This window comes from Labrus mixtus, chromosome 3 (genome assembly GCF_963584025.1).
Source record: "Labrus mixtus chromosome 3, fLabMix1.1, whole genome shotgun sequence".
NCBI lineage: Eukaryota > Metazoa > Chordata > Actinopteri > Labriformes > Labridae > Labrus > Labrus mixtus.
This window is the reverse complement of record NC_083614.1, coordinates 10,490,190-10,518,062: the sequence shown is the minus strand read 5'-3', so window position 1 is coordinate 10,518,062 and position 27,873 is coordinate 10,490,190. Positions and strand designations below refer to the sequence as shown.

Here is a 27,873-nt window from a genome sequence, read left to right as displayed (position 1 = left end):
GGGTTGCCAGGTAGATTTGGACGGCAGTAAGATGTGAGATGTCGAATAATTATAGCTCCAGAAGAGCTGAAGAAAAAAATGTTGGCTGTGTGAGTGTGTTTTCACATCTGTGAATTTGTGTGTATGCATACATTTATGGTTATATAGGATACATATTTATTTATGGGAGGTTTTCCTAATGCGACACGTGTGAGACAGTTCGATAATGAGGCTAGTGGGTGTGCTATGTGAGCATCCGGGTGTGTGTGTGTGTGTGTGTGTGTGTGTGTCAGATACAGATGGTGAAGGCCATCAGGCAGAGAGGTCCAGCTTACTGGTTAAGAGGCTGACTGTCAATACACCCACAACCTTAACAACAGCCTGACTCTACCACTGGTGTGCTGCTGTAAAGAAATAAAAGATAGAAAGCACCAGTCCAATGAGTCAGCTTTAGATGAATGCACTTATGTTGTAGGATGACAAACATACTTTGCACCTTTCCTTCTTAAACCTACCATGTAGAGGGAAAAAATTGATATGCAGCTACATAGGAAAGTAATTACAGTATTTATAGTGTTCACGGAAAAGGTTTACAAGTGATATGCATATATAGATGCAGGATGAAAAACATTACTTACAAATGTACCGGATGAGATCAGCAAAGAGATAAAAAAGAACCCCTTTGTCCAGAAAATTTCTTGAAATGGACACAAATGGAAGTTATTTGCGTCAACTTTCAATAAAATAAATTGTCCATAAATGTTTCTAGACTGGTTTACTTTATTTTAGTGTGCTTTTGATGCAACTGTTGAACTAGAAAAAGAATTGTCTGAATATGGTAAAAAAAAAAAAGGGAAAGAAATATTGGTAAAATGTCTACCCTTACAGACACACACACACACACACACACAAATGCATACTTCAAAGACACACTCACTAGTCAGTCTGGCTCTCTCCCCGAAAAAAAAAAAAAAAGTAATTCAAAACAAGTTTCCTTTAATTCTACACCACCTCACTTTTTGCAGAAGGAATCAAGAAACAGGGGCGCCAGTAGCCTAGTGGTTACATCGCACGCCCCATACAAAGAGCCTAAAGTCCTCATGCAGTGACCGTGGGTTCGAATTTGACCTCAGACCTTTGCTGCATGTCATCCCCCTCTCCGCATCCTCCCAACATTTCCTGTCTCTCTTCAGCTGTCCTGTCCAATAAAGGCAAAAATTACCCCAAAATAACTTTAAAAAAAAATAAATAAATGAAGAAACAGCTCCCTGAGCCAGTCTAGATGAGCTCCATCTTGCCTTTATGCTCCACTACATCCAAAATATTAAAATCAGAAGAGCTAAAGGAAAACATCATCAGCCATGTTACTCTCAAAAGAAATCCCTTTAAATTTGGCTCCTCTGTGAATGTCCCATCTCTACAGAAAAATATAGCCTTTAGTGGGCGGCCTGGAACATGCAATCGTTCACTCACTCGCAGAGCCGCCTGGCAGTGAGACAAGTGTGCATCCCATATCTTGGATTTTTTTTTTCACTGGAGTCAGTAGGTCAAGGAGGCTGATTTCTTGAATGCAGTTAAACTAAATGGTGTATTTTTCAGCTTGTTAAAGGTTCAACATCCTGCATGGACTGAATTGTCACAACCAATTTCCACATACTCCGGAGCATGCCACCAGCGCCACTACACTCTGCTCCGTTACAAATACGCTGCAAGCTTTTTTTTCGACAGAGTACGCTGCAGGCAAGCATCAACTAGGAAAGAATATGACAAGCCCAGACAGGAAGTCAGACAAGAAAAACGCACAGAGTGTCCGGTCAATTTCAAAATAAAACACAATATGCAAACTCACGATCATATTTTCCATCACTTTATCAACATTACGGCAAAACAGGCACCAGGCACAGCGCCATGCCGTGCAATGGAGCGAAGCAGTTGCGCTGACAGACGAGTATGTAGGGATTGGGGGTTAGCCGATGGGTGTGGCAAATATCAGACACTGGTTTGACTTAACGACATTAAAGGGCAGGATAGACAGTGTTTGACGACTTCTATTTTGCAGTTCCTGACAATAGTAGAAAGAATAACTCTGCTTCCATGAATTGAATAATGTTTTTGCTTCACTTAATGAATTGTGCAGGTGCCAATGTGCACACAGGCTGAGCATTATGATCTTTGTATGGACAGAATGACATAAACCTGTTAGCATCAGATCCAGAAATACCCATCATATCTTATTTCACTTTTATGTGCATATGAGCTGTTCTCAGTTTGGTACTTCCTTATGACATCGCTATACCTACACACATTTGTTAACAAACACTCTGTGCTAGCATCATTAATCAGAGGTGGGGGAAGGTGACACTGTTTATGTTTGTGCGTGGGTTTGTGTGAGTGTGTGTGTATGTGATGGCTTAGCAGCAGGCGATAATGAGTGATGCCCATTAGTCTTTCAGCAGCATGATCTGTGCTATGTTTAGAGGTAATTGTGGTTTTATGTACAGAGAACAAAAAAGTGTGACTTTCAAAAAGGTGGAAGTTCGTCATACATGAGTCACAGGGTGAGAGAGAAAAACAGCCTTTTCTGTGGCTTTTAGCTCCTCATCACACATTTTTTATTAAGATACTGTAATGGTGTGACATTATTTTTAAATACATTTCAGTAGCAATGTTCTACATGATACCATATTGGGTCATCTAGCTCTGCCAATTTAACAGCACATGATTTAAAGGCAGGGTTGGTGATTTTCTCCAGATATACTTTTTAAGATTTTGGTTGAAATTGTCTTTAGGTCCTGACAGAAATTAATAACTCATGTGCTCTGAAAAAGGAACGAAGAAAATATGTCATCTGTAGCAGTTGTAAGCCTGTAAAAGCTTTGACCAATGTCTGCCACGAGGTACCAATCTGATGAACCAATCAGGCGCCTCCCTGTCTCCCTGCTCATTCTCCACCCCTTGTGTGCACTCGCCCACACTCAAAGCACGTCACTGATGACAGAGTGTATACTGTGAGTTTGCCGTTGGCCGTTAGTAGTAAAATAATAAAAAAAAAACTTTTACATGTGTTATGATAAAGTTTAGTATTTACTTACCGCTGAATGAGTCATGAGACAAGATAGTTTCTACATAATAGAAGCCATGAGCTGAGGTCCACTTCTGGAGCAACAGTCAAAGTGAGGGGCGTGGCTTTTGAGGGAGCACAGAGGGGAGGGGGTGTAGACGGAGCACTGAGGGTATGCTACTTTCAAAATCATGCTAGTTTTTAAAAATGACCAACCCTGCCTTTAAAGCAAGAATGTGTCCATAACCTCCCTTAACTCTTCCTCTCTCATGTAAACTGCCTTGGGTCCCTTGAACAGCGCTATATAAATGCAATCTATTATTATAATCACTTTAATGGCTTGATACATTCTACTCGTGACTTTAAGAGAGCTGCCCTTCACTTACAGTTGTCAAGTAGTCGTGACAAAACTAAGCTTAAGATAACAGTGACCTCATCCAGCTCAACGATCAACAGAACGGGAAAGTGTTACAGGACAGGTCATCATTAGATTACTTACTCTTTGTAATACCACAAGCTATTCTCTTGCATCCAAGTTTTGGCTCCCACAGCTTCATGTCCTGCCAGCCAACGTGTCAAAACACTGCCAGCAAATCAATTTGTCAGCCTGCAAGACCTGCAGGGGAGCTTTTTTTTTTTCGCCCTGAGGAGGCCTGTATTACTTCCTGTAAGGCTGCGTAAAAACAACAGTTTCCTCTGCTTAACAATCCTGAAATAAAATCAACCTCAACTAATCATAATAACATCTCTTAGTTGTTCGTTTTTTGGATTTCAGAAGTAGAACACTTTTGGCATTCCCTTAAATCTCTTGTGAAACTATCGTTAAAACACAACCCTTCTTTTGATCTGTAGACTTCTGCACAGGATCATGCAGACATGCTTGTTTTTTTAACACGCTTTATTGAAATGATTTTTATACTTGTCTGAGCAAGGCTTTTTGTTTTATCACTTTATTTTAGGATTACTTTGAAATCCTGTGTTATTCCTCTTCTATGTATTTGATGATGTCTTTGTTTTTGCTGTCCTGTTTCCTGTCTGGCCCTTTTGTTTTGGTATAAATATATAGTATATGAAAAGAAATGAAAGAGTGTAATACACACAATAAAATTTAATTTCTAGAGTTGTAATTAGTGATGTGTAGTTCGTGAACGATTCGTTCAAAAAGACAGAATCATCTGGGTGAACGAACTGAACTGAATCACTTACTGAAAAGAGTTGTTCATTTCTCAACTTCAGTTGCGCTCTCCTCTCTCCCGTCTCGTGTCTCTCTCTCCAGACCTTAAGAGTCGCTCAAAGCCCGCCCTCCCTCTCCCTTTCATGTCAGTGATACTACTGACTGAACCAACAGGACGGAGTCGGTCGGGAGCCCTGTGTCGCTAAAGCCCACCCCTACTTCTCCCTCTCATGTCTCCAAAATTGAGGAAGTAGAAAATATATTATTTAACATTTAGGTGTCGCGAAAATGTATCTGCTTTTTATAGCTGCTGTCAGTTTGCAAACGGCTTTTATATCCAACTTAATTTCACTCAGCTGACTGTTTTAACATCCACTAACGATCGTGTTTCAGTCAGTACAGTGTGTGTGACTGAGGCTGGTGACTCGCAGTCTCGCTCGTTCACGTTCAGTCAGTGTTTCGTTCATACTGAGAGGAAGAGAGTGACTCGGAGGCGGAGCTCTCGTTCAGTGAATGAACTGAACGAGAGCTCAGCTCTTCCTCCGAGTCACTCTCTTCCTCTCAGTCAGTCAGTCAGTGAGTGATTTGTGTACTGAACGTACTGAAAAGAACGGTCGGGGAAAATAAATGTGATTGTTTTAGCAGCTTTCAGTTTGCAAACTGTAGCTTTATCCAACTAAACTCTCAGCTCATTGGTTTATTATTCACCACCGGCTGTTCTCAGTACGATCGCAAGCAGAACTAAACGTTCAGCCGTGTTTCAGCTTATTAAATTCTGATTCACAGACAGAGCTGCGGAGAAGTACTGAACGATTCGGTGAACAAATCTTTTGAACAAATCACTTTACTGAACTGATTCTACTGATTCAGTACACTGAAAAGAACTGCTTTTCACATCACTATTTGTAATACACACAGTAGATTTGAAAATACATTTTTAATCACAAAACTATTTTCTAATCAAATAAATATACTGAAGTATGAACAACAGAGTGTATGTAATGTGTTTGACATTTTTGGGATATTCCACCCATAAATTGTATATAATTAATTAATCTGTTACTTTCTTTTCCTGCTCTGCATACATTTTATCCGATGCCTCTTTTGACATAATGTTGATAAAGTAATGGAAAATACGATCATAAATCTGTATACTGTGTTTTATTTTGAAATTGACCGGACACTCTGTCAGTTTCTTTGTCTGACTTTCCGTCCGGGGCTAACTAGTCTATCCAACTTCACGCGCGCTCCGTCGAAAATAGACTCGCAGCGTATTTTAAACATTTCAGAGCGTAGTAGCGCTCGTGGCATGTGCCGTTGATGGACCACGGCGCACGCAGTGGAAACTAGAGCCTTGATTAGAGTGGCAGAGAAGCCCAGGATGTTTAATTTATCATATAACAGCAGCGCTGTTTGTTTTGTTCACATCTTCATAGCTGTAAACGGATGAAGGGTCAGTATCCTTACATGTGTAACTGGTTGGACTTCTTACCTCATGAGGTCAAGAGTATGTTTAAAATGGTTCTACTGGCTTACTTACTGTCATTTATGAGCCACATCATTGAATGTTTTGATCAATTGGACAATTATTTTGCTCTCCTTCACAGCTCTTTGTCACATTTAAGTCTTATTAAACTGTGATGCCCATCGTTTTTAGTGAATTCAATTTTGGAGAATGGCAGGAAGAAAAGGAGTTTCAGCCCACTTTCATGTCGTTGATAACATTTGTTCTCTCCAGATTGCTCCCACATTAGAAAAAGATGCTGAGAAACAGCATTTTTCCAGAAGTCCCTGCTTTTAAAAGCCTGTCTTCCTTTCTTCCCTGCCCACTGAAGTCCAGGGTGTTTGGGAACCCCGAGCCCCGGCTAACTGATGGGCTTGATGTGTAATTAATGGTCTGACATGGGCTAATGAAGCTAATCACGCTAACTGCGCTAGCATATGGGCGCCCCATGGGGATCCACACTCTGCGCTCTAATTTAGATAAATGACGCCCCAGGTTATGCCGAGCTATTTGCATTTCATTTTGTGGAGGCCAGGGGAGAAGAAGGGATTAAACAGAGGGATGGATGGGAGAGATCAAACGGGGGAGGTGTTTCGGGTTGGAGGGATCGGGAGATGGAGGTGTTTACTCCTGTGAATGTGTATGTATGTGTGCGTGTGGGGGTGTAGATCTCCCCTTGGCCATGCATGATGCTGTTGTCAGATAAAAGGATTGGTAGCAGAGGGGGCTGATGGCAGCTGTCAGAAAAAACGACAGGACTTGTACTTGTGTATGTGTGTGTGTGTGTGTTTTTTGAAGGCACACAGCTTTGTAATTACTATATATTGGCCCTTGGGAGACATGTCATTGTCGGCTACAAAATCTCGAGAGGAAGCAGAATGTGCTTTACTTGAGTTGCATCATTGAAGTACATGAGAGGCTCCACCTGTCGAAACAGCCAGCAATGAATGTGCTGTAACCTGCTGATAAAATATTTAAAGTACCCCTACACATTGTTAGAGATGGAGAAATCTTTAGAGAATATATTGCAAATAGTTCATCATCCGTTTCAGGAGTCTTATTCATCAACCTTCTTGCTGCTTCTTTTCAAGACGGTATTCATACTAAGGTCCGTTTGAAAACAACTCTGGTGGTTTTTGTCTGATAGTTCTTTTGGTTTAGTGTGATATGATTGTCCTCTAGTCCTTCAGTAACAAACATCATCACATTTGTATCCAGACAATCTTAGTTCTGATTCTGGATGGACTCTGTCAGGATGATGTCATTACTGTTGAAAGAATAACATAATGCACTTTGCATGTAGTCAATATGTTGAGAACAAACTCTGGTGCTGACCTACAGTAAGAACCGAACCTGCTTAAAAACGGGGGTCTCGGTTAGCTTCCAAGTTCACCAGAGTTTTGTTCGCCATAGCTGAGAACGCATTCCAGACCAAACAAGGGAAGTGAACCAAAATGCAGTGCATTGTGGGTTGTATTTGGTCGTCTGCTAATGATGTCAGATAGGTTTGCCGAGCGTGGCTATTGTTAGCATTGCTATCAACACCAGCCTTCAGTCCTCCTAGCAGGTTAACATCCACATACCTGTGTTAAATGTGGTTGCATATCGCCCCGGTTGGTATGCCTGTTTAACCTTACACAGCATATTACTTTATCTCCATTTTTGCCAAACTGGGCCACAGTATAGGAGGCTCTTCTTCCACTATCCTGTTGTTTACTTCCGGGTCGTAGTGCAGCATTAGTCTGGAGGGCAGTAGCCACTGACCGGAGCTACAGCCTAAATGAGTGGCGGGTGGCTACGGCACACAACATATTTTGTGCTCTTCACAAAGTGCACCCTGAGTCCACCGGACTTCATATGTGAAAGCGACATTAATCTAAATGTACTTAATTTCAAACCACATCACATTCCCCTCGAGGGTTTTGTTCAGAAGGTGGCATTTAGTTCCAAAAATGCCCTCGTCTCAAAATGACATATTCTCAGTACGTGGCATGTTAACAGCTGGTAATTTACAAAGATCCCTCTGATAGCTATCATCAGTTCTAGGGTATTTTAAGACACATGAACAGAATGTCTGAAGTATATAACAAGGATCCTTTTCCTACTTGTTCTTCTATCTTGCAGTGATTTTCCAGCAATGAGTTTATTCTACAGTATGAAGAGGGACATCTTATCTTACTTTGGTTATACACTTTGACATGAAATACACAAGTATTGGTATTGTACTTTGGGTATATCACTGTCAAAACTAAACCTTTCTTTAAAATCTAATTGCTGCTTATGTCTCCTGTAGATGCCAGTATATACCGAAATAACATTCTATGTTTTATGTGTTACATGCGGCCCTCTTTTCCGTCTCCCTGGTTCTTTCTCCTCCCTCTAAGTTCTGCACACCTGAGTGCAATTTGCACTTGTGGAGGGGAAGGGGTATTTAGAGGATCCAGGTAGTAGAGCTCTCTACCACAGACACTCTGGGCAGTGGATGCGGTTAGGAGCTTTTGTTCCCCATTTTTACAGTTTTTCCTCACACGTCTAGATTGCTGGCTTTTGTTATTTTTGTTTGGGCTGTAGAGCTTTTTTGGTTTGTTGAGGTTCGACTTTTCTTCTCAGGTTGTTTTTGCTGGAGGTGCAGAGAGCGACAACCCCCTTTCATGGTTGACTCAGCACCTTCCTTTGTTTTTATCTTTTTGGTACCATGTCCAGCCCCTATTGTTTCTTTGGTTTCCTTTTTATCTTTGAGTACTTTGGGAGGGATATTTAAATTGAATAAAGCTTGGGGTTCAACTTTCAGTCAGTGCCGCATCCTTATATCTTTTTCGGTCTCCATGTTTTGAGCCTTAGTTTAATTGGTTTGGGTTAAGGAGGCCGTAACATGTGACATTTAGACAAAAGAGTAGTATGTGAGTTGAATGAGCCACAGAACAATAGCTGTACTTGTTACACTGCTTTGCATGTGAGTAATGAAATGTGGCAGCTGACGTAGAACAAGCAGGCTAAATATTACTCAATGTAACCAAAGTCAATGTATCCATAGTCAGTTAGGGTAAATGCTCTTTTTTCACACTGAATCTTTACACAACGGCTAGCTCCAATCAAGTCATTTGATTGGGTAACAGACTGTTCCACTTCACTGGTAAATAAATAAGGGTGAACGTACAAAGTAGCTCATCTGCGACAACATGTAGACATACAGACTGTAAGGAATATGAAGACAAATTTGACTGTTGCTTGGCAACGCTGCACTTCCTGTAAAGTAGCTGAACTTGTTGTGTTGGAGAAGCACAATAAATGTTAATTCAAACTATCATGCTGTTGCTTATTACTTGCTTGTAGAGGTGTTGTATAAAAGTAATACCACAGTTGAGGTCAAGGTGATTTGACTAGTAAAGAACTTTGCTCACATTCAGTATAAGTTATATGTTTCTATCAAGATATTGCTTAAATAGTGCGTTCAAGGCAGTGCATAATAAAAACACCTGTTTATGTTAATGTAGTTGGCAGAAAACTTATAATTATGTATTTGTCAACTATCAGTTAACTTTACTGACGTTTTCTGTGTAGCTTCTCAGTCATCCAGGTCAGGGTAAATTCGAAGCTTCGAAGGCTTCGAACGGACTTGGTTGACGATCTTGACTGAGGATGACCGGTCTTGAAGAGATATTGAAGATGTTTGAGAGGAGAAAAGTCTTCAACCAAGTCTATTTGCCTTTCGAACAAGCCTCGAATGCATCTACTTTGTATTTTTGGTCCCATTTCCCCCAACAAACAAGGCTAATGTGTTCCCAAATGACGTAGGCGACCATGTTTCCGATCAAGTTGTTGGAGTACTGATGAATTATTGAAGCAATACCGCACACAAGGGACAGCAGACATACAGAATGCCAAGCCCAGTGGTTATTTTTTGTTTTTATTGAAATAGGAGAGTGCACATTAACCACATCTATGTGGAATGCTTCCATGTCGCAGATTGGAAGTGTAGCCTGACATTCAGCACGAGTCTTTTCTTGCGCATGCGTCGGCGTCTTCGCTCACTGGAGAGAAGCGCTGCCAAAACTTTTGACTTTTTATCAAGTTTTAACTACTTCCTCGGTTATACTTGTGGTTTTAATCTGATTTTAGTCAATCATTCTAACCCCAGAATTTTATTTAAGGTTTTAGAATCAATCACCACCCCCTCCCCTTCTTGTTTTACTGATCCTTCTCAGGATCTATGTGAGAAGTTTTTAACTTATTTTACTAATAAAGTCAAGGACATTAGGCAACAAATCATCCCCCCAGACCGTATTTTAGACACCAGCAGGGAACTTAACAGTTATTTTAGCAGTTTTGAGCCGGTGTCCTTGACCTTTTTATCTGAAATTTGAACCCACATGAAATCAGCTACGTGCAGCCTTGATTTTATTCCCACAACATTTCTCAAAGAGGTTTTTAACACAGTTGGACCCAGTATTTTATCCATTATTAATAGTTCCTTGGCAGAAGGTGTAGTCCCCTCTGCTTTTAAACATGCTGTGGTCCAACCACTTTTAAAGAAACCCAACCTTGATCTCACTGATTTTAACAATTTTAGTCACCATCGGTAACTACTCCTCCTCTACCTCTAACATTACCTGTGGTGTACCGCAAGGTTCAGTTTTAGGTCCCATTTTTTTCTCCATTTATATGCTGCCTCTTGGCCAAATAATTGAACGCCACAATGTCTCCTTTCACTGCTACGCAGACGACACACAGATATACCTTCCTTTGAGACCTGAGGACGCTAGGAGCCTAGCTGCTGTCAGAAACTGCCTAAACGATCAACTGCTGGATGGCACAAAACTTTCTCCAACTGAACAATTCTAAATCTGAAATCATAGTATTCAACCCGCCAAACTCCACTCATATCTCAAAGAGCAGCCTCGGTCCCTTATTCGCCAATGTCTAACCCACCGCCAGAAATCTAGGAATAACATTCGATTGCAATCTCACCTTTGAATCCCATATCAAAACAGTTGTCCGATCATGCTTCTTCCATCTACGCACCATCTCCAAAATTAAAACAATTCTAACCCAACCAGACCTTGAAAAGATCATGCATGCCCTCATTTTCTCCCGACTTGACTACTGTAACTCCCTCTTTTCCGGAATCACAAATAAGTCACTGTCTCGCCTCCACCTAGTCCAAAATGCAGCAGCTAGACTTCTTACTGGTTGTAACAGACAACATCACATCACTCCAATTTTAGCTTCATTACATTGGCTTCCTGTTTGTTTTAGAATCGATTTTAAGATTTTACTCATTACTTTTAAAGCACGGACGGGGCTGGCTCCAAGCTATATAACAGAGCTACTGACACCATATGAGCCAGCCCGCAGTCTTAGATCCTCAGGTGGGGGCCTCCTGGTCGTTCCAAAGTCGAGACTTAAAACTAAAGGTGACCGGGCCTTTTCAGTCAGGGCCCCTCGACTTTGGAACGACCTCCCTGAGGAGATAAGACTTGCAGATTCCCTCAATTCTTTCAAATCCCTTCTTAAAACATACTTTTACAGACATGCTTTTACGTGATGTCGTCTTCTTAATGTCTTTTCTAACTGGTTTTACTATTTTTATCTTCTTTTACTTTTTACTGTTCTGTCATTTATGGTCTTATCTCGTATATATGCTCATATCTTAATCTCCTCTTAATTAATTTCTTATCTTACTTCCTTTGTCTATTTATGTTTCATATTTATATTTACTTTGTATTTTTATTAATATTATAGTTTTGGGTTTTTTGATCCTTTAACCACTTGTTTCTATTTCTTTTACTACTCTTACCTTCTTATTGCTGTTATCTTTTTATTTGCTTTTATCTCTTTTAGTTTCTTACATCTTTTTAAATCTTTGGTCCTCTTGGTCTGAGCTCGTGTTGTTGGGTTCTTGTGTTGCCTGGGTTCTTATAATGGTTCTTGTGATGGTCGGGTTATATATGTCTGTTGGGTATTGTGCACTTTGGGTTCTTTTCTGTTGAATTGTATTTCATTATTTTTAGTATTTTGCATCTGCTATGTTCTTACTGTTGTTAATGTTCTTCTGTGTTTGGTTTAATTTGCTTTGTTCTTGTTTTTGCTGTTTGTCAAAGCACTTTGTAAACCTGTGTTTTTAAAAGGTGCTATATAAATAAAGTTATTATTATTATTATCATTATTATTATAAATATGCCAGAATTAGCACAAGAGCTAAATGTCATTTGTAGTCCACAGGCAGGTACTAACTAAAAAACATAAAAACAAATGTTCAACTAGAGGACAGCTCCCAGAACAGCATACAAAAGAACTCACAGCAATTTTACAAACAAGTTGGACACAGTTGTCACATAAGAAAAAACAAAGCCACATACAATTAGCTAATAAAAAGGGCAGGATGAACTAAAAGCCCCCGGGGATGGGCATCTGAAGGGGAAGACAGATATTATATGATTACATGACTGATTATTTTTTAACCAATGTTTGAGGTTTTTTTTGTAAGACATTTTTGGGCCATTCTTGCCTTTATTGGATCGCACGGCTGAAGAGAGAAACAAAACTTTTAGAGAAGGGAGTCGGGGATGACATTCAGCAAAGGGCTAAGATGGGATATAAACCCACGGTCGCTGCAACAAGAACTACAGCCTCTATTCATTGGGGATGCAGTGTAACCACTAGGCTATCTGGTGACTCAAACAGACACCACTTTCTGACTAAATTCAGTTATTTGCTTCTGATGTTGTAAATCTTGTGGGTTAATGTTGAGCATTTTACTTTTGCATATGGAGGGCAAAGTTTTAAAAAAGTCATACGGGGTGCTAGTAGCCTGGTCAGATAGAGTGGGCACCCCATGTATGTAGGCTGAAGTCCAAGCGGATGGCCCAGGTTCGATTCCTACCTGGTGCTCCTTTCCTGCATTTCATTCCCCACTCTCTCTCTCACCCAGGTTGCCCACTCTATCCACTGTCCTGTCTCTACAATAAAAGCATAAAAAGCCCAAAAATAAACCTTAAAAAAAATCATATCCCATAAATATTTTCACCTGGCCAATAACACTAATATCTAGATATACAAAATGGGACCAATATTGGGCAAATTTATATAATTTGGTTGTTTCACTCACTCAAATAAAACAACATCCTGACTCTTTTCGTTCATCAGAAACAAAAACGTAAAGGATGTTGTTGATATTGTCAACCTAAAGTGAGTGTTGATGCTTCCTGAGGCAGAACGTATCCATTATGCTATCTCCCCACATCTGCCTTCTCCACTTTCCAACATCCACCCACTTTAGAACAAGAAAACCTGACCTTCAGCTGTAATGGACTATCTAACCTGTTGACTTGTGGGTAATGCAGTTTTTAATGGACTTGCCTCAAACTTTCAGAGCCAGGGAATGAGGCGCGAATGACAGCGAGGGCAGGCGACGCTTTAGAAAACAAGAAAGAAAAACAGGAATTGTGAGGAAGAAATACAAACAAACAGCGAGATAAGAATGTTTGGCTGTTATTGTTTTCCGTGTCTAACATCCTGAGACATGGCCTGTGGTATTCAGGAGATTTAATGCGGAGGAGGGAGAAAGATCCATAAAGCCTCTACTCTCCCTCAACAACCCCAGGGGAAGCCATCTTTAATTCATAAACACTATAAAAATAAAGGTTTTTCTCTGATGGCCCTGCAGCCTGAAACAAACTCTGACGCTCCATGGCATTGGGCAGATGTTTATTTGATGGTTATGGATGGATATTGGCTTGAGAGACCCGGCTTATATGATATACGGAAGCGAAGAGAGTCTACCTTTGGCTGTGCTATTAAGTGGATTCCAATAAAAGCTGTGTGTTGATTCCGTCTCTCTGCAGACAGCAGACGGACACATGACAGCCTGATTTTTAAATGAACAGACTGCCAGCTCGATACCACAGCTGATTGAACAAAGAGCAGGGCACTAATGCACTCTGTTTGACCTCCTGCAGAAGAGTTGCATGTCGGGTTACATATATATGCAATGTCGGCTTTCTTTAGCTATATTGGAGTCTCAACCTGATGTCCCTTCTAAATGGTAAATGGACTTGAGCTTGTATAGCGCTTCTTTAGTCTTCTGACTACTCAAAGTGAATTTACATTGCATGTCACACCTACATTCATACACTGATGGCAGAGGCTGCTATGTAAAGTGCCCATCAGTATTAACTAATCCATTCATACACATCAATACGCCACAGATGAAGCAGCGAGATCAACTTTGGGTTAAGTGTCTTGCCCAAGGACTAATCGCACTGTGGCTCCCAGTTAGTAGACGACAGATTCCACCAAGTTGCAATAAACTGTCCTCTAGTCCTTCAATAACAAACATGATCCCATTTTTATCCAGACATTCTTCGTTCTGATTCTGGATGAACTCTGTCAGGATGATTTCATCACTGTTTTAAAGAATAACATATGCACTTAGCCTATAGTCAATATGTTGAAAGATATTTACTGAAGCCTGTGTTACATATTTTTAAATCAACATTAGAATACTTTTAATAAACATGTTTTTCAAGTCATCAAATGCTCATACTTACTATAAATGTATATCTTCAAAGATTCTCATGAATATATTTGTATCTGTCTATGTTTGTTTGTATATGTCGTGTATCTATATGTATTTATGTCCTTCTTTAATAGGTAACGTTTTTTTCGCGCAGTGCCCAGCGTCTGTTTTACAAATCCTCTGCCGTTTTCCGAGCGCTCAAGTTGAAAATCTTTCAACTTTTCAGAAAGGCACTGTTGACGTCACGAGCGATCTTTTCCAAATGAAAAATTCCTTTATTATAGCGACCTACGGATCGTTTCTTGTACCCACATCCTCTTTGCTCCGTGTCTGATCGGGTAAAGGGAGCAGTGTCGTTCATACAGTGGCCGTTGTCAACACACTGTTGGCATAGAGACAGGACGGACGTGCAGTGCCTTTCTTCTCTCCCGAGCGCACAGCCAGCGCTTTTCTGCCTGGAAAAAACGCTGGGTGGGCATGGGGCCTTACACTCACACAAAACAACGGAAACACAAACGTTAAAACAATGTCACAATAGGCAAAATAAGAAATTAAAGGCAAGTCTGAAAAGGAGGGTTTAATCAGGGATTTGAATCGTGGCAGGTTGGTACAGTTACAGATGTGTTTGGAGTGATGGGTTCAGAGGGGGCTGCTATGGAAAAGACTCTGTCGCCCCAGATAAGCTCTCTCTGGTTCTCTCTCTCTGCCTCTTCTTTGTTTTCCAACCTCTATGTCTGCAATAAGTATCGTGGATTACGTTGTATTATTCTTTAGATTGTTTTATTTCCACATAATGAAAAAGCCAAAGAATGAACAATTGAACAAAACAACAATCTTATTTTCAACTTACTGACTTTATTTTCAACATCACAAATAAAGCCGTCCTCCTGATGTTGTTTTTTTCCTCTAATGCCCGACTCTAATAAAAGGACGTGCACTATTGATTTAATATGTGGAAAGGAAGTCAGTCGGACAAATTAAATACTGAAATACACACTGGTGCATCTTTTCCATATGTTTACACAGACGCGCTCGTAATCATTATTAAATGTCCTGATGCCTTAAAGTATGAAATATATTTATTTTCGTAGAGCGTCGATGTTACACACACAGGAACTATTTTTCAATTTGCAGATTTTGCACTTTCACACTCCCACACATGGAAACAAGCTTTGGTTTGCTTTTATGCCAGCCTGTAATTTCACCTCACTGACCACCATTAGTCTAAGTCCCCATGGTAACAGGTTTTCACCATTTTCTTCCCCCATCATCGTAGAATACCACCAGGGGAGCCCGTTGGGTTATTGAATTATATGCATGTGTTTTATTCATGGCTGAGAAAAATGAACATTGAAAGAAAACTTTGAAGCTGTTTTTAATGTATAATTTACGTCTGATAATGAATTATTACTGGTCTTTGCGTAGTGTTTCCCATCGCCCTCCTGCACTCTGTGTCTGAGAGAGAGAGGGGGAAAAGCCATGATTGACAGCTCGCTTCATGCTCTGTAACTACGGAAGCTGACAAGGTCATGTCAGATGCAATGATTGGTGAGAAGGAGTGTTTGGGGAAATATTCTCCCTTTCTCGCTCTTTGTCTCTCTGCCCTGATCACACTAAATGTGTTCGACAGCCTCACCAGCACACCAGTGTTGCAGCAATTTATGAATGAAAGGTGAATCTACGGTAGAGTAGTGGAAGATAACAGATACAGAAAATAGCCTGTCAATCCTTTTGAGGCTAAAAAATACAAGATGAAAGACAACTTTGTTCCTCGGGCTGGCTCGTCTCTTTCTAGAGGTAGTGGGCTTACGGAAATGTGTGTGTGTGTGTGTGTGTGTGTGTGTGTGTGTGTGTGTGTGTGTGTGTGTGTGTGTGTGTGTGTGTGTGTGTTTGTGTCCATGCATGAGTTTCAGATATCAGAGAAATGATTTGAAGGGCGACTTTGTCCTGGCATACCAATGCTGTTGTTCCTCACCTCTTCAAAGCCTTCGAGCTGTTTATGATTATGGAGAGCTGTGAAGGTCAAACAGAGCAGCTGTTGCATCACACTTTGCATTTGTTATGCTGAATTTGTTCTCAGGCATGGCTCTGCAAACCCACCGCTGTGCAATAAGACTTCTTTGATGTGCAATGGGATCTAATGGAGGCAGTTATTACTCATTGAATGAACTACATAATTAATAAGGATTTTTCCTCTAACAGTGGCAGCATGTGAGCTCTCTCTTTATTATTGCACGGCTGTGGTACATACTTGATTCTGATTGGCCAATTATGCATACCGTTGGTCTGCTATCCCTCCAAAGATCACCGTTGTTAAGGAGGACAAACCGTTGCTTAGAAATTCACAGCTTTTCACAGCTTCTGGAGGATTATCCCAGAACTTCCAGCAGATAAGTGTGCATTGTGTGTCCGCTCCGGTCCGTTATGGCTCCGTGCAACCTCGTCCGTCAACACCCACAGGCTGCGTTTACAGATTCACTCGCGACAGCATGAAATAATACAATGTATGTGGTATAAAACCGTCTAAAACAATTTAAAACACATAAACAAACACACATACGGTCATGATTCTGAACCGTTAAAACTGAGTGTTTTATTCTGAAAGTAAACCGGATGTTTTAATGTTGTTTCGGTGACTGACTTCCCGTCCTGCTCGATCTTTTCTGTGGTTAATTGTCTTGCTTATCTGCTGCGGAGGACTCCGGACTGCCAGAGTTGAGACGGAAGCACACACAGAAGCACACACATACTGACTAAAGTGAAAATCAGCTCTGTTGCCGTAATGGAGCGGAGACGGACTGCATCTAGTGGAATTTGGCCGTAACTGTTATCATATCAGTCTGTGGAAAGAAGTTTGATATGATGTCCGTTTCCTGTAGAAGGAATAAAGATAACAGTGGTATAAAGAGAATAAAATATGTTAAAAGTGGACAATATGACAGAGAAGCCGTACATGCAGAAGTGATGGAATTGAACTATTCAACCCACATATGCTTCATTGGATCATTGGACTGTCATCGTAGTTAAAATCAAGAAAAGGAAATGGTGAAGCACTACTGTAGCCTGTAGTGTCAAATGTTCAAATCTCAAAAAGCAACATTTTTGTTTTTATCCAGAAACCGCGATGAAGGACCTTAAAAACTCACTGACCCATCCAGCCGAGACGACAGGCACAAGTCGCCCCCTCTCCACATGATTTATTAAAAAAGAGCTTTAAGTATGGTGATGCTTCGGTCACAGGCATCAACCATCAACAGCCTTCTAACCAGAAATGACAGGCAGGCAGTGGAGCAGCAGTTAGAATAGGACTAATTCATTCCTTGGTTTAGACTCGAGCTGGCCCAGCTATTTGTTGATGTTCCACTTTTGGATTGCTGATTTGCTGTCAGACTGTGGTTAGAAAAGCTACTTGTAAATGTGACTCTGTACACTTGGCTGGCTTCTCAGCTAAATGGCACCAAAATACTCACATCAATGTCATACAATTTCTTTCAACACATTTGACTTTGACTCGAACAACATGAAGTTAAAGAATCCAATTGTCCTCAACTCATAGGTCATGTTTAGCACTGTGTTAGCCATAAACTTAAAAGGCAGCCGTGTTAGCTCTCATTTTTAAAAGTTTCTTAGGATGTAAAAAAAGCTCAGTGGTAGAGTCCATCGTCTCTCCAATGGAAGGTTGGGGGTATGATCCCCAGCTCCTGCAGCCACATGTTTGTCACAAATGTTTCCTCGGGCAAGACACACAGTTGCTCCCTATGCTTTGTCGGTGGCGTGTAAATGTGTATGAATGTATTCGTTAATTATGATGGTATAACTTCACATAGCAGCCTCTACCATCAGTGTGTGAATGTGAGTACTCAGAAGACTAGAAAAGAGTCTTCAAGCTCAAGTCCCTTCTCCATTTACCATTCACTAGTTTGTGAAAAAAAATTGCAAAATGATATGGTATTTGCTTCATTGTAGACAATCAATACTTTATGCAAATCTGGCAATATCAACTTGATGAAACTAATGTGGTGAAAGAGGTCAACTTTATATGAACACCATCAACATATTATCTTAGAGCAGAAAAATGATCTACTCGCATTCACTTCCACTCCACTTCTACTTAATCCTCCTCGACTTTCACTTTTTCATTCATCTCAGGAAGAAAACAAAGGTTTTACCTCTGTGGTGGACTTTTAATAATGTTGTCTTGTAACTGCAGTAAATCCCTAAAGTAGATCTCTTCTCTTCTTCTTCTTCTTCTTCTTCTTCTTCTTCTTCTAAAGATAAGCTGGCAGTAGTGTTAGTGGCTCTCCAAGTACAAAGGTGATTATGAGATCTACATTTTATGACTGTTAAGTTGCAGTGGATAATCCAAAGATATGCAGCCTGACTTTTACAAATTCAAAAGGTAATTTTTTGATTTGTGACTGCACATTGATTTTTTTTTTACCTGAGATGTGTTGCACTCCACATTCAAAGCTGGAAAAGAAGGGGCAAGTAAAGTATAAATAATTGATACTTTATTGATCCCGCGAGGGGAAATTTGTTGTGCTGGCAGACTGTGAGTATAGTATGTTTCTGGTAGTGTTGAAGTACTCAAGATTGGTCTTGGTCTCAAAACTGGTATCGAGACCAGTATTTGAAGGTTTCCGTCTCTGTCGGTGGTTGTCTCGTCTCAGAATTGAAAGCTTTTTTATTCAAATCTTTTTTTATAGTCTTGTCTGGGACTCAGACTGAGCCGACTCCAGATTTTAAATCAAGACCAGTTAAAACCACCACTGAAAAAACGCTCCTTTCTCAAAAAAATGAATAGCTTCAATTAATTTGTAGTTTAGTTTGCCCTACTGGCTACGGCCACAACCTTATGGGTGTTTATTTATTCATGTGGATATCCATTAGTCATTAACTGAGCAGCAACTACTTTGAATTTAAAATCCACACAAATGAAATAATTAATAATTATCAAAATACACCCAATAATAAGTTGTGGTCTAAGTGAGTGACACGCCCCCTGCACAGAAGATGATGATCCTCCTTTGATATTTATGCTCTTGTCTCGGTCTTGCCCTGCCTTGGTCTTGGTCTTGGTCTCAACTTGGTCTAGATCCCTAAATGTCTTGGTCTTGGCTAGGTCTAGGAGCACCCTGGTCTCAGGTTGTATTGGTCTTGGTAAGTGTGGTCTTGACTACAACACTAGTTTCTAGAATCCTTGCAAAAAAGGACAAATTTGAACTAAAAATTGTGTGTGAAAAACACCACAAATCAATGTAAATAAGCTAAAACCAAATTAAGCACAATAAACAAATTATTGTCATGTCTTAATGTTTGGCACTTTTGCATTTTCTTAACCTTGAATAATTCTTATTTCCATATGGCCCCAACACACACATATATGTTTAGGTTCTTATTAAATACGGCAGCTTTGATTTAAAGAAAAATGAAAATCCCCTGAAATCCTAACTGCATGCTGTCCTCTCAAAATGAATTACATGTACGTACAAGAAAACCAGTAAAGAAACATCATCTAGTTCTAAGTCTTTCACGCTTCAGCAGTGACAGGCATCCAGTGAAAGGCCCACTGCAGAGAGTGCGGCTCTAACAGCAGGTCAGCAGTTAAATGAACTTTTGTTCTGCAGTACTGAGAGGATCCTTCATCTGCATTGAGCTAGAAGTAATGAAAGTGTGTTGGAGCATTGAAGATTGATGCCAGGGAACTCCCAGACCTCTTCCCTCGTCTTTTCACCCTCTCCCCTTCAACTATAAACACTCTGCCTCTTCTCTCCTGCCTTCCTCTTTTTAACTGCTATGCTTTGTGTTTCTGCCACTGCCTGTGTCTTTTCCCCCCCTCACTGTGTCTGTGTTCCCTCCTCTTCAGAACTCTTCCTCTAATTGTCTGCATTTGTGTTTCTCGGTTTGCACCTTTTCTTTTTATCTCAATCCCTTTTTGATTGTGCTTTTCTTAAAAAAAGAGCGGCAACTCACTCCAAACAAAGTTATTTTTCAGCTTGACTGTGTCCTGTTCAGACCTTGATTTATCTTGGATTTAAAAACCAATCATCGACCCTTAAGTAAGGGTTATATTCTTTTGTGTTTTTAGAGCTGTTCATCGATTTTAAAATGTAATCATAATTACTCAAAGAAGAGGCTGTGAATAATCACCATCACAATTTGAAAGTACTTGTATTCATAAAAATAAAAAATAAAGACTTGGAATGTGCCATATTATTATGCAAAGAAAGCCACTAAGCAACCTGATTCGACACAGCCCCAATAGATGATTTAGGATTTGAGGTGGCACCTGGGGTGACCAATCAGATCTCAGGTGGGGCCTAGGCAGTCCTGGCTGATCCCTAGATCCGCACCTGCCGCCTGACCATGATACGTATGCCTACTAAATCTTTTAAATGGTAAATGGACTTCTGACTACTCCAAGCGCTTTTACACCAATAGGTCACACCATCACATTCTGATAGCACGCTGATGGCAGAGGTTAAGAAGAATTTATACTTTATTGATCCCGCGAGGGGAAATTCGTTTTTTACACTCTGTCTAGTAAACATGCTACACAAACATGAACTGAAATACACACACATGCACAAACAGGATCCTGTGGACATGCACTAATGGAGAGATCTCAGAGTGAGGGGGCTGCCCTACGGCGGGCGCTCCTGAGCTTGTGGGGGGGGGGGGGGGGGTTGGGTGCCTTGCTCAAGGGCACCTCGGCAGTGCTCAGGAAGTGGACTGGCACCTCTCCAGCTACCAGACCAATTTCCGGACTTGGTCCGTGCCGGGACTTGAACCGGCGACCTTCCGATTCCCAACCCAAGTCCCTACAGACTGAGCTACTGCCGCCCCATGTTGTTATGTGAAGTGACCATCAGAAGTAACTAATCCCATTCATACACATTCATACGCTGCTGACCAAAAAAAGGAAAATGACCTGGTTGGTGGCTGGTTGCCCAGTTCAATATCCATGCAATGGCCTTGAAAAAATGACAAAAAATAAATAAATTGTGCCTCATCATTATCTAAAGAAGTGAGTTCTTATCTCAAGTCATGTATTTGTGATATTAACCAGACATTACTTATGTTTTTTTTCCCAAAGCCAAGACTGAGATCTGCCAGCTAGTATCTGTTTTTAATGTTAATAAAACAAATATTTGAAAATTTAAAATGTATATACATACATTTCTGTATGTATGTATGAGAATGATGATAAACATGTCATTAAAGGTGCACTATGTAGATTTGGTGGTGAAATTTGAAAGTTGGAGAAGTGAAACAATCATCTGCTATTTTTTATGAACTAAATAAACAAACTTTATTCAAAGAAAAAAATGGGTCCCTGGAACCATGAGCTAAAAAGCTACCAGGAGAGTTACGCTTTCACTGTTGCGGGGCCCCCACCACAACTTCAAACAGTGTTCCAGGGACCAAATTTTCCTCTAAAGACAGTTTGTGTAAATATTTATGAACATGAACCACAGAATCTGTACATTTCTCCAACTTTTACATTTCTCTACCAAAACTTCATAGTGCACCTTTAAAACTGTGAAATTCTTCAATGTAATTCTATATTTTGCAGTAAACAACCAAATCAAAATCTTAAAACAATCTTGAATTTCCCCCTTCTTTTTATTCATTTTTCATAAATCTAGAATTGTTTTGGTAGATAATAAACTTTGACATTCTCTGCACCGGCTTTCTTTTTCTTACTCTTCTCGTATTCCAGGTGTCTAAAACCTGTAAACATTGAATTAATCATTAAGTGCCTACGTTTTGACTGAGTAATGGTCATAAAGTTCAACTGTTGTTTCCAGGCATTTCTTTAACGGTGTTTTTCTTCTTTTCTTTTTACTCCGTACATCTCCAAGGGCTTATTGATTGGGTGGTTCGTTTGCCCATTCATGGAGGATTTTGATGATGGAGCGTGTAAAAAGGACAGTTAAACTTGATGACATACCAAGATATGAGCTGGGAGGTTTTATATAGCTGGTCTTGAGTCAGATGTCTCTTAACCAGACACACACACACGGACACACACACACACACACACACACACACACACACACACACACACTCACACACACATGCACACATACGGCCTGCATGCATGTGATCCCAGCCCTGGTGAGGTTTAATGATGCTGTATAAGGGGCTGTATTGATTCCAGAGCTGGTTTAACAGGGCAAAGTACCACCACACACACAGACACAAACACACACAGACACACATACACACTCACAGACACCCTCCGTTCCAACACTTTACTCCTTGTTGTGGCCTAACTCGTTTGCGTTATCTTCGTCACATTACCGTGCATTAATGCATTGCTGCACCCTGTGGTGCTTTTAGTCTTCATAATCGTGTGCTGAGAGGCTCCGGTCAGTCCCATAGCCTGAGTAGCTTTTAACCACATCCAACACATTTTCTTTTATATCCAGCACTAATGTACCATCCATTACCTCGAGTCAAATAAGCAGTCTTAATTCGACCCATGTGGCTTATTCCTGGCGCTCTACACACACTGCCTGGGTTAGCTACCAGGAGCTTGAAGTATAGATTGAAAATGCCAACATGCATTATGCTTATTAAAATACTCTGTTAGAAGTGTATGAGAATGGATTTCCAAGCAGGATCAGTTTAATTTGGATACACTATGCACACAATACCTTTTAAAGAGCAAGTTAACTGTTGTACCATTAACTTTATCGTCCTCCTCCTTTAACTCTTAGCTTCTGAGCTGAAAACTTAAAAAACAAAAATTATGACCTCCATGAAAAATATGTAGATAGCTTGCTAATTTTTAGTGAGGGCCCATGCATTTACACATATTCAGAGGTTGACCTAGGAATGTGAATTTACTGTTAATTGCTTTTCCCTGTTTTAACTTTACAGAGTTGTATAAATCTTCCTCATAGTGTCATAAACCTCTGTACATAGTGTTGAATTTTAAACTTTTGAGGACAATACTCAAGTGGACTTTCTGTTTTCTATGTCAGTGTCTCACTGATAACAGATTGATTATTTTACAGTTTTTTTTTTAAATTCTCAGTGACTGTTTGGGTGTCAGCAATCAGCTGTATAAATTATGGACGTGTTCATTGGATTCAGAAGAGGTATTTTGAAGCCAAACGATGGTGGCTGCCATGTTGGAAATGCCCCCTCAACCTAACTTTCGAGTACTAGAAACAGGCAAAGAGGTGGACTTGATGCGTCTTAATACTGCTGACAAACATCTACAACAAGCCTGCTTGTCATCAAATCCTATGCATAACGCTTAACCTTCACAAAATCTAACTGGTTTATCTTAAAACTCCCTTCCCGTAGTGTGTGATGTTAAAGTCATGAACTGTTCAGACCAAAACTTTTTTTGTGTTCTAGGTTGCAAATATGTTTATTTCTGATGTCGGAATTAGCCTTTTTTTAATTCTCAATGTGTCAATGTGGGTGCTTTTTCAGCCAGCCTCTAGTGGACAATCAACAAACTTTGTTTTTTTACACTTGGCTTGAATTTTCAAAACAAGATGTTGCTGCCTAGGTTCAGCTGAAATGGGTTTATTGCTAATAAAATGAATTTAAAAAGTGGAATGTTTGAATGCATTTTTCATGTTTTAAAATCCAGGTGACGTCATGGCATACAGGAAGGTATGTGACGCCCAGGGTGGCCCATTGGTCGGTGAGGTCCTGCACTGCTCTGGAGCTATGGATCTTGACTGGGACCTGGACAAGGAGGAGCTACAAGAACCAGGACCCAGCATGGACCGCATGCAGATGCAACATGTAGACTGCCAGAGATCAGGTAGGGATCTATTACCTCCCAATATACTGTAAACTCATGTTTTTCTGCTACATTTGGAACACAGAGAAATGAAATGCCCAAGCAAAGGTTTATCATTAATGACCAGCACATCACATATTTCATTTCAGTTTTTCATAGTAGCCAAACAAAAAACACAACATGTCTTATCAAAATCCGTTGTGATTAGAAAATTTAAAATAATCTGAATCACAGTTGGGTTGATTGCCGAGTAGGTTTACAAGGAAAAGGCCTTGGAAGAAGACTAGAAAAGCGCGATACAAGCTCAAGTCCATTTACCATTTGAATACACAGTTTGCAATGTAAGCAGACAAAATCAGGTAAATGTAAAACAGCCATTGTATAAATCAAAAAAACTTAAGATGACTTTTCATGTCGCGGATCTCACTTGAAATAAATTGTTGTTTCATGCAGAGGTGGTTACTTTGCATGACAAACAAGACAATTAGAGCTCACATGAAGAGAAAATGATTGGGTCTGATTAATTACATTATGATTTTTTGAATTATTTATGAAAGAAAATCTCAGATTAATGAGATCCCATAGCTCATAACCGTCAAACAAATACAGTTTTGGGAATAAAAATATTCCTAAAATTATCTCATTAACAATATTGAATCTCACTTATATTGTGTATTTCCCTATTATGACATTTCCTGTGGTGATGTACTCTCAGTGTAATGATGATACATGTTCGATCCCTCGTGAACAAAGCATGGCTTACACGGTAATAAACACAGCGCTCTGTAATTGATCTCGGAGTTGACAGGTTTTCCCAGCATGCCAAAACGAGTTTCTATCTCGTTCTTTTGATTATCTTGAAATGTGTTTTGGACAGAAAATGTTCACAAACCCTTTCACATAATTTGAAACCTGTCACTGCGGAAAAAATAGGGGGAAAAGGGAATTATGTGAGAAGTTTGCCACTGCCAGCAGCTGAAAAAAAGAGAGAAACTTCATAAGTACCCTGAAGCTAGACTTGAGTTCCTCGGCTTTGAAGGACTGTTTTGAAACGTGCCTGGAGTTTTGTTTCGGTGGCAGCTTTCTATCCTCACATATGCCTGCTCAAGCATATTGGATACACTTTTCAGAACTCAAAACTAAGCATGACATTTTTGTTTGGTTTCCCTTCACAGTTTGTGTTTACCACAAAAGATGGAGGTTACTGTTAGCCGTTACCTGTTTTGCCAGCTTCGATTGCCTCACTGTTAAAAGTAAATTAAAGCTAAATGTGCAACAACTCTTCAGTTTGTTTCTGTCATAACTGATGAGCAAAATATTGAGTTTTTTGTCTTTATTACATTTAGAAAGGTCATCTTTTTTCACATAACCAAGCTGTGCTATTAAGACTGCAAGCTATTACATACAGTTCTATAGTGGCTCAATGAAGCTCTGTGTCCAACTAGTTTGTGCACTGAGATTAAAAGCATTGCATGTCCGTCCTGTCTCTATGAAAACAGTCTCTTGACAAAGGCCGCTGTATGACTGACACTGCTCGGTTACTTTTTACTATATGTTTTTTTGTTTTCAATCATCTTTTACCCAATCAGACATGGAGCAAATTGGATGTGGGTATAAGACACAATCCGTAGGCGGCAAATCTACAGGGAATATCATACATTTGGAAAAGAACGCTGGTGACGCCAACTGAAAAGTTGACAGATTTTCAACTGGAAGTGCTCAGAGTGGCCTCACAAAAAGGCGGAGCACTCATAAAAAGGTTCGCTCTCTCCTCATTGACAACAATTGAAAAATGACTGTGGCGCTAAAGAAAAAAAACACGAGGTGAACACGGAGCCTAAGAAAAGAAATTGGTGTATTTAGCTGCATGCTAACATAAGCTAGCCAACCCAACATCTCCTCGATGACAATACGAATGCAGAGCTTCTTAACATATATATATTTCCCCAAGTCCATCATAGATATTCAAAATAATAGACAAATTCAAATTAATTCACTGCAAATTCTACTTGAAGTTGTGTTGGGTTGAACATGTTTCTAAACCCAATTCAAGGTATTCTCGACCAATAGCTCTGTTGAGACATCTCAATTAAAACTGGCCAGGGTGGGGAAGCGGTGCAATGAGGGACAGCGGTGGTACGGCCAAATAAAAGATTGGTCGTACAAGAGACTTGTGTTAAAGTGCAACATCTACAGGACACTGTTACTACTCTGAATGTACCATACCTTCAAACAATGTAGCCAAATGTGGCCCCAAACATTATTGATGTTATTTAATAGGAGGAGTTTAATTTTCTCATTATTATTGATTCTAGGGTGTTCAGACCCTGGCCCTGATCCGGACCCAGAGCTGATGGACTCCATCCAGCAGTCTGTCTCTGTTTCACCCCATGGACGATTTGAACGCCTCCAGGAAGATCCCAACTACATCTCCCACTTCACAAGGGCCCCGGGCCATAAGGGTCAACGCAGACTGCACTGCTTCCTGCTCAGGTAATCCAAGACCTGTTGAGTTACTGACTGCAAGTTTTTTATTTCACGAAAAAAAATCCCCAAAATAATTGGGAAAGTTGAAATGGAATTGGTGTTGAATCAATTTCTCTGCCTCCCCGCTGCTGCAACTACACAGCATCTCCCTGACATTAGTTCTTAAGTGTACCTGATCTAATTGAATCCCTATAATCCATTGCCATTAAAAGGACTCCACCACACTGGTTAACAGTGACGCCCGAGTACCCGAGGTAACATTCCCAATCACCCATTCCAATTGACACAGCACCTGCGAGGAGGTAAAAGGTTACATGTTATCTAGATAAGCACCACTGCAGGGTGCTTGAAGTCAAGGTGTGAATGGTGCACCTAAGGCATTGAGCCACAAGCACCAACACTGACTCAGCTGCTATTAAATGGTAATAGCAGCTTATCAAAAGGTCTAACTGTAAATCAAGGGGAAGTATCATTGAGGTTCTGGAGGTCCCTGAAGGACTCTACTTATCAGTGTCTCTCCATTTCAACAGCAGCTATTTATCAAGAAAAGCTATCTTATACATGGGGTTTAATGCGAGTTTATTCTTGACCTTGGAATCAGATGTTTGATTAAAAGAAAATTGTAATGTTTAGGTCAAATGTCAGGCCTTTGCAGAATATTTGACAGTTATTTGGAGAGAGTATAATAGTAATTATCATAAAGGAAACCCTCCATTCCTTGCAGACACCGGGATGCTGATAAAAGCTCAAAAACAACCAAACGTTTAACAATAAGCTAATTGGCACAACCTTATTTCTTGATTCATTTCTGACCCCTCTCTCATGCTTCATAGGTATTTCCTGGCAGGGGTGGGCCTTTTTGTCCTCGGACTCCTAATTGGCTGGTTTGCTCACACACCTACCGTCAAACCACCCGTTCCCCCATCAGACAGCACAGACCTGCTCGAGGACTTGTTGAGAGGAATCACTGCAGACAAGATAAACGCTCTCCAGAGGTAAGTTCCCAATTGCTCTTATACAAAATATCACATTTGAGGCAAGAATACCACTTTTGTTGCGGACAAAACAAATAGAAACAAAGGCAGTAATTGCTGACATTGTGCAGATGCTTTCACTCACTCACTCAACAGCCCTTTCAAACTCACACTGGCTGAGAGAGAGGGGCTGAGTGGTTTCACAATAAAGCAAACAAAAGCATAAAAGTAGGTGTAAATGTTTAGAATATAATGACTGTATCACCTCGGATGGATTTTGCAGAGCAATTCATCTGATCTTTGTATTGTTCCTGAGTCAATGTATCTGTTGGTAGAGAGGTAACAAGAACAGTGACCATCAAGACAGCACACTGTTGTATTTGTTATGCACACACACACACACA

General features: G+C 40.3%; 1 protein-coding gene across 1 annotated transcript in view; it reads left to right on the top strand.

Annotated features, from left to right (window-relative positions):
* LOC132958345 (inactive N-acetylated-alpha-linked acidic dipeptidase-like protein 2) overlaps positions 1–27,873 on the top strand; it is a 479,226-nt gene that overhangs the window by 126,160 nt on the left and 325,193 nt on the right. Inside the window, exons 3-5 of the mRNA XM_061031099.1 lie at positions 23,853–24,029; positions 26,324–26,501; positions 27,329–27,490. Coding sequence (XP_060887082.1) covers positions 23,861–24,029; positions 26,324–26,501; positions 27,329–27,490 — 509 coding nt within the window. The 5' untranslated portion in view covers positions 23,853–23,860. The remainder of the gene's footprint in view (positions 1–23,852; positions 24,030–26,323; positions 26,502–27,328; positions 27,491–27,873) is intronic.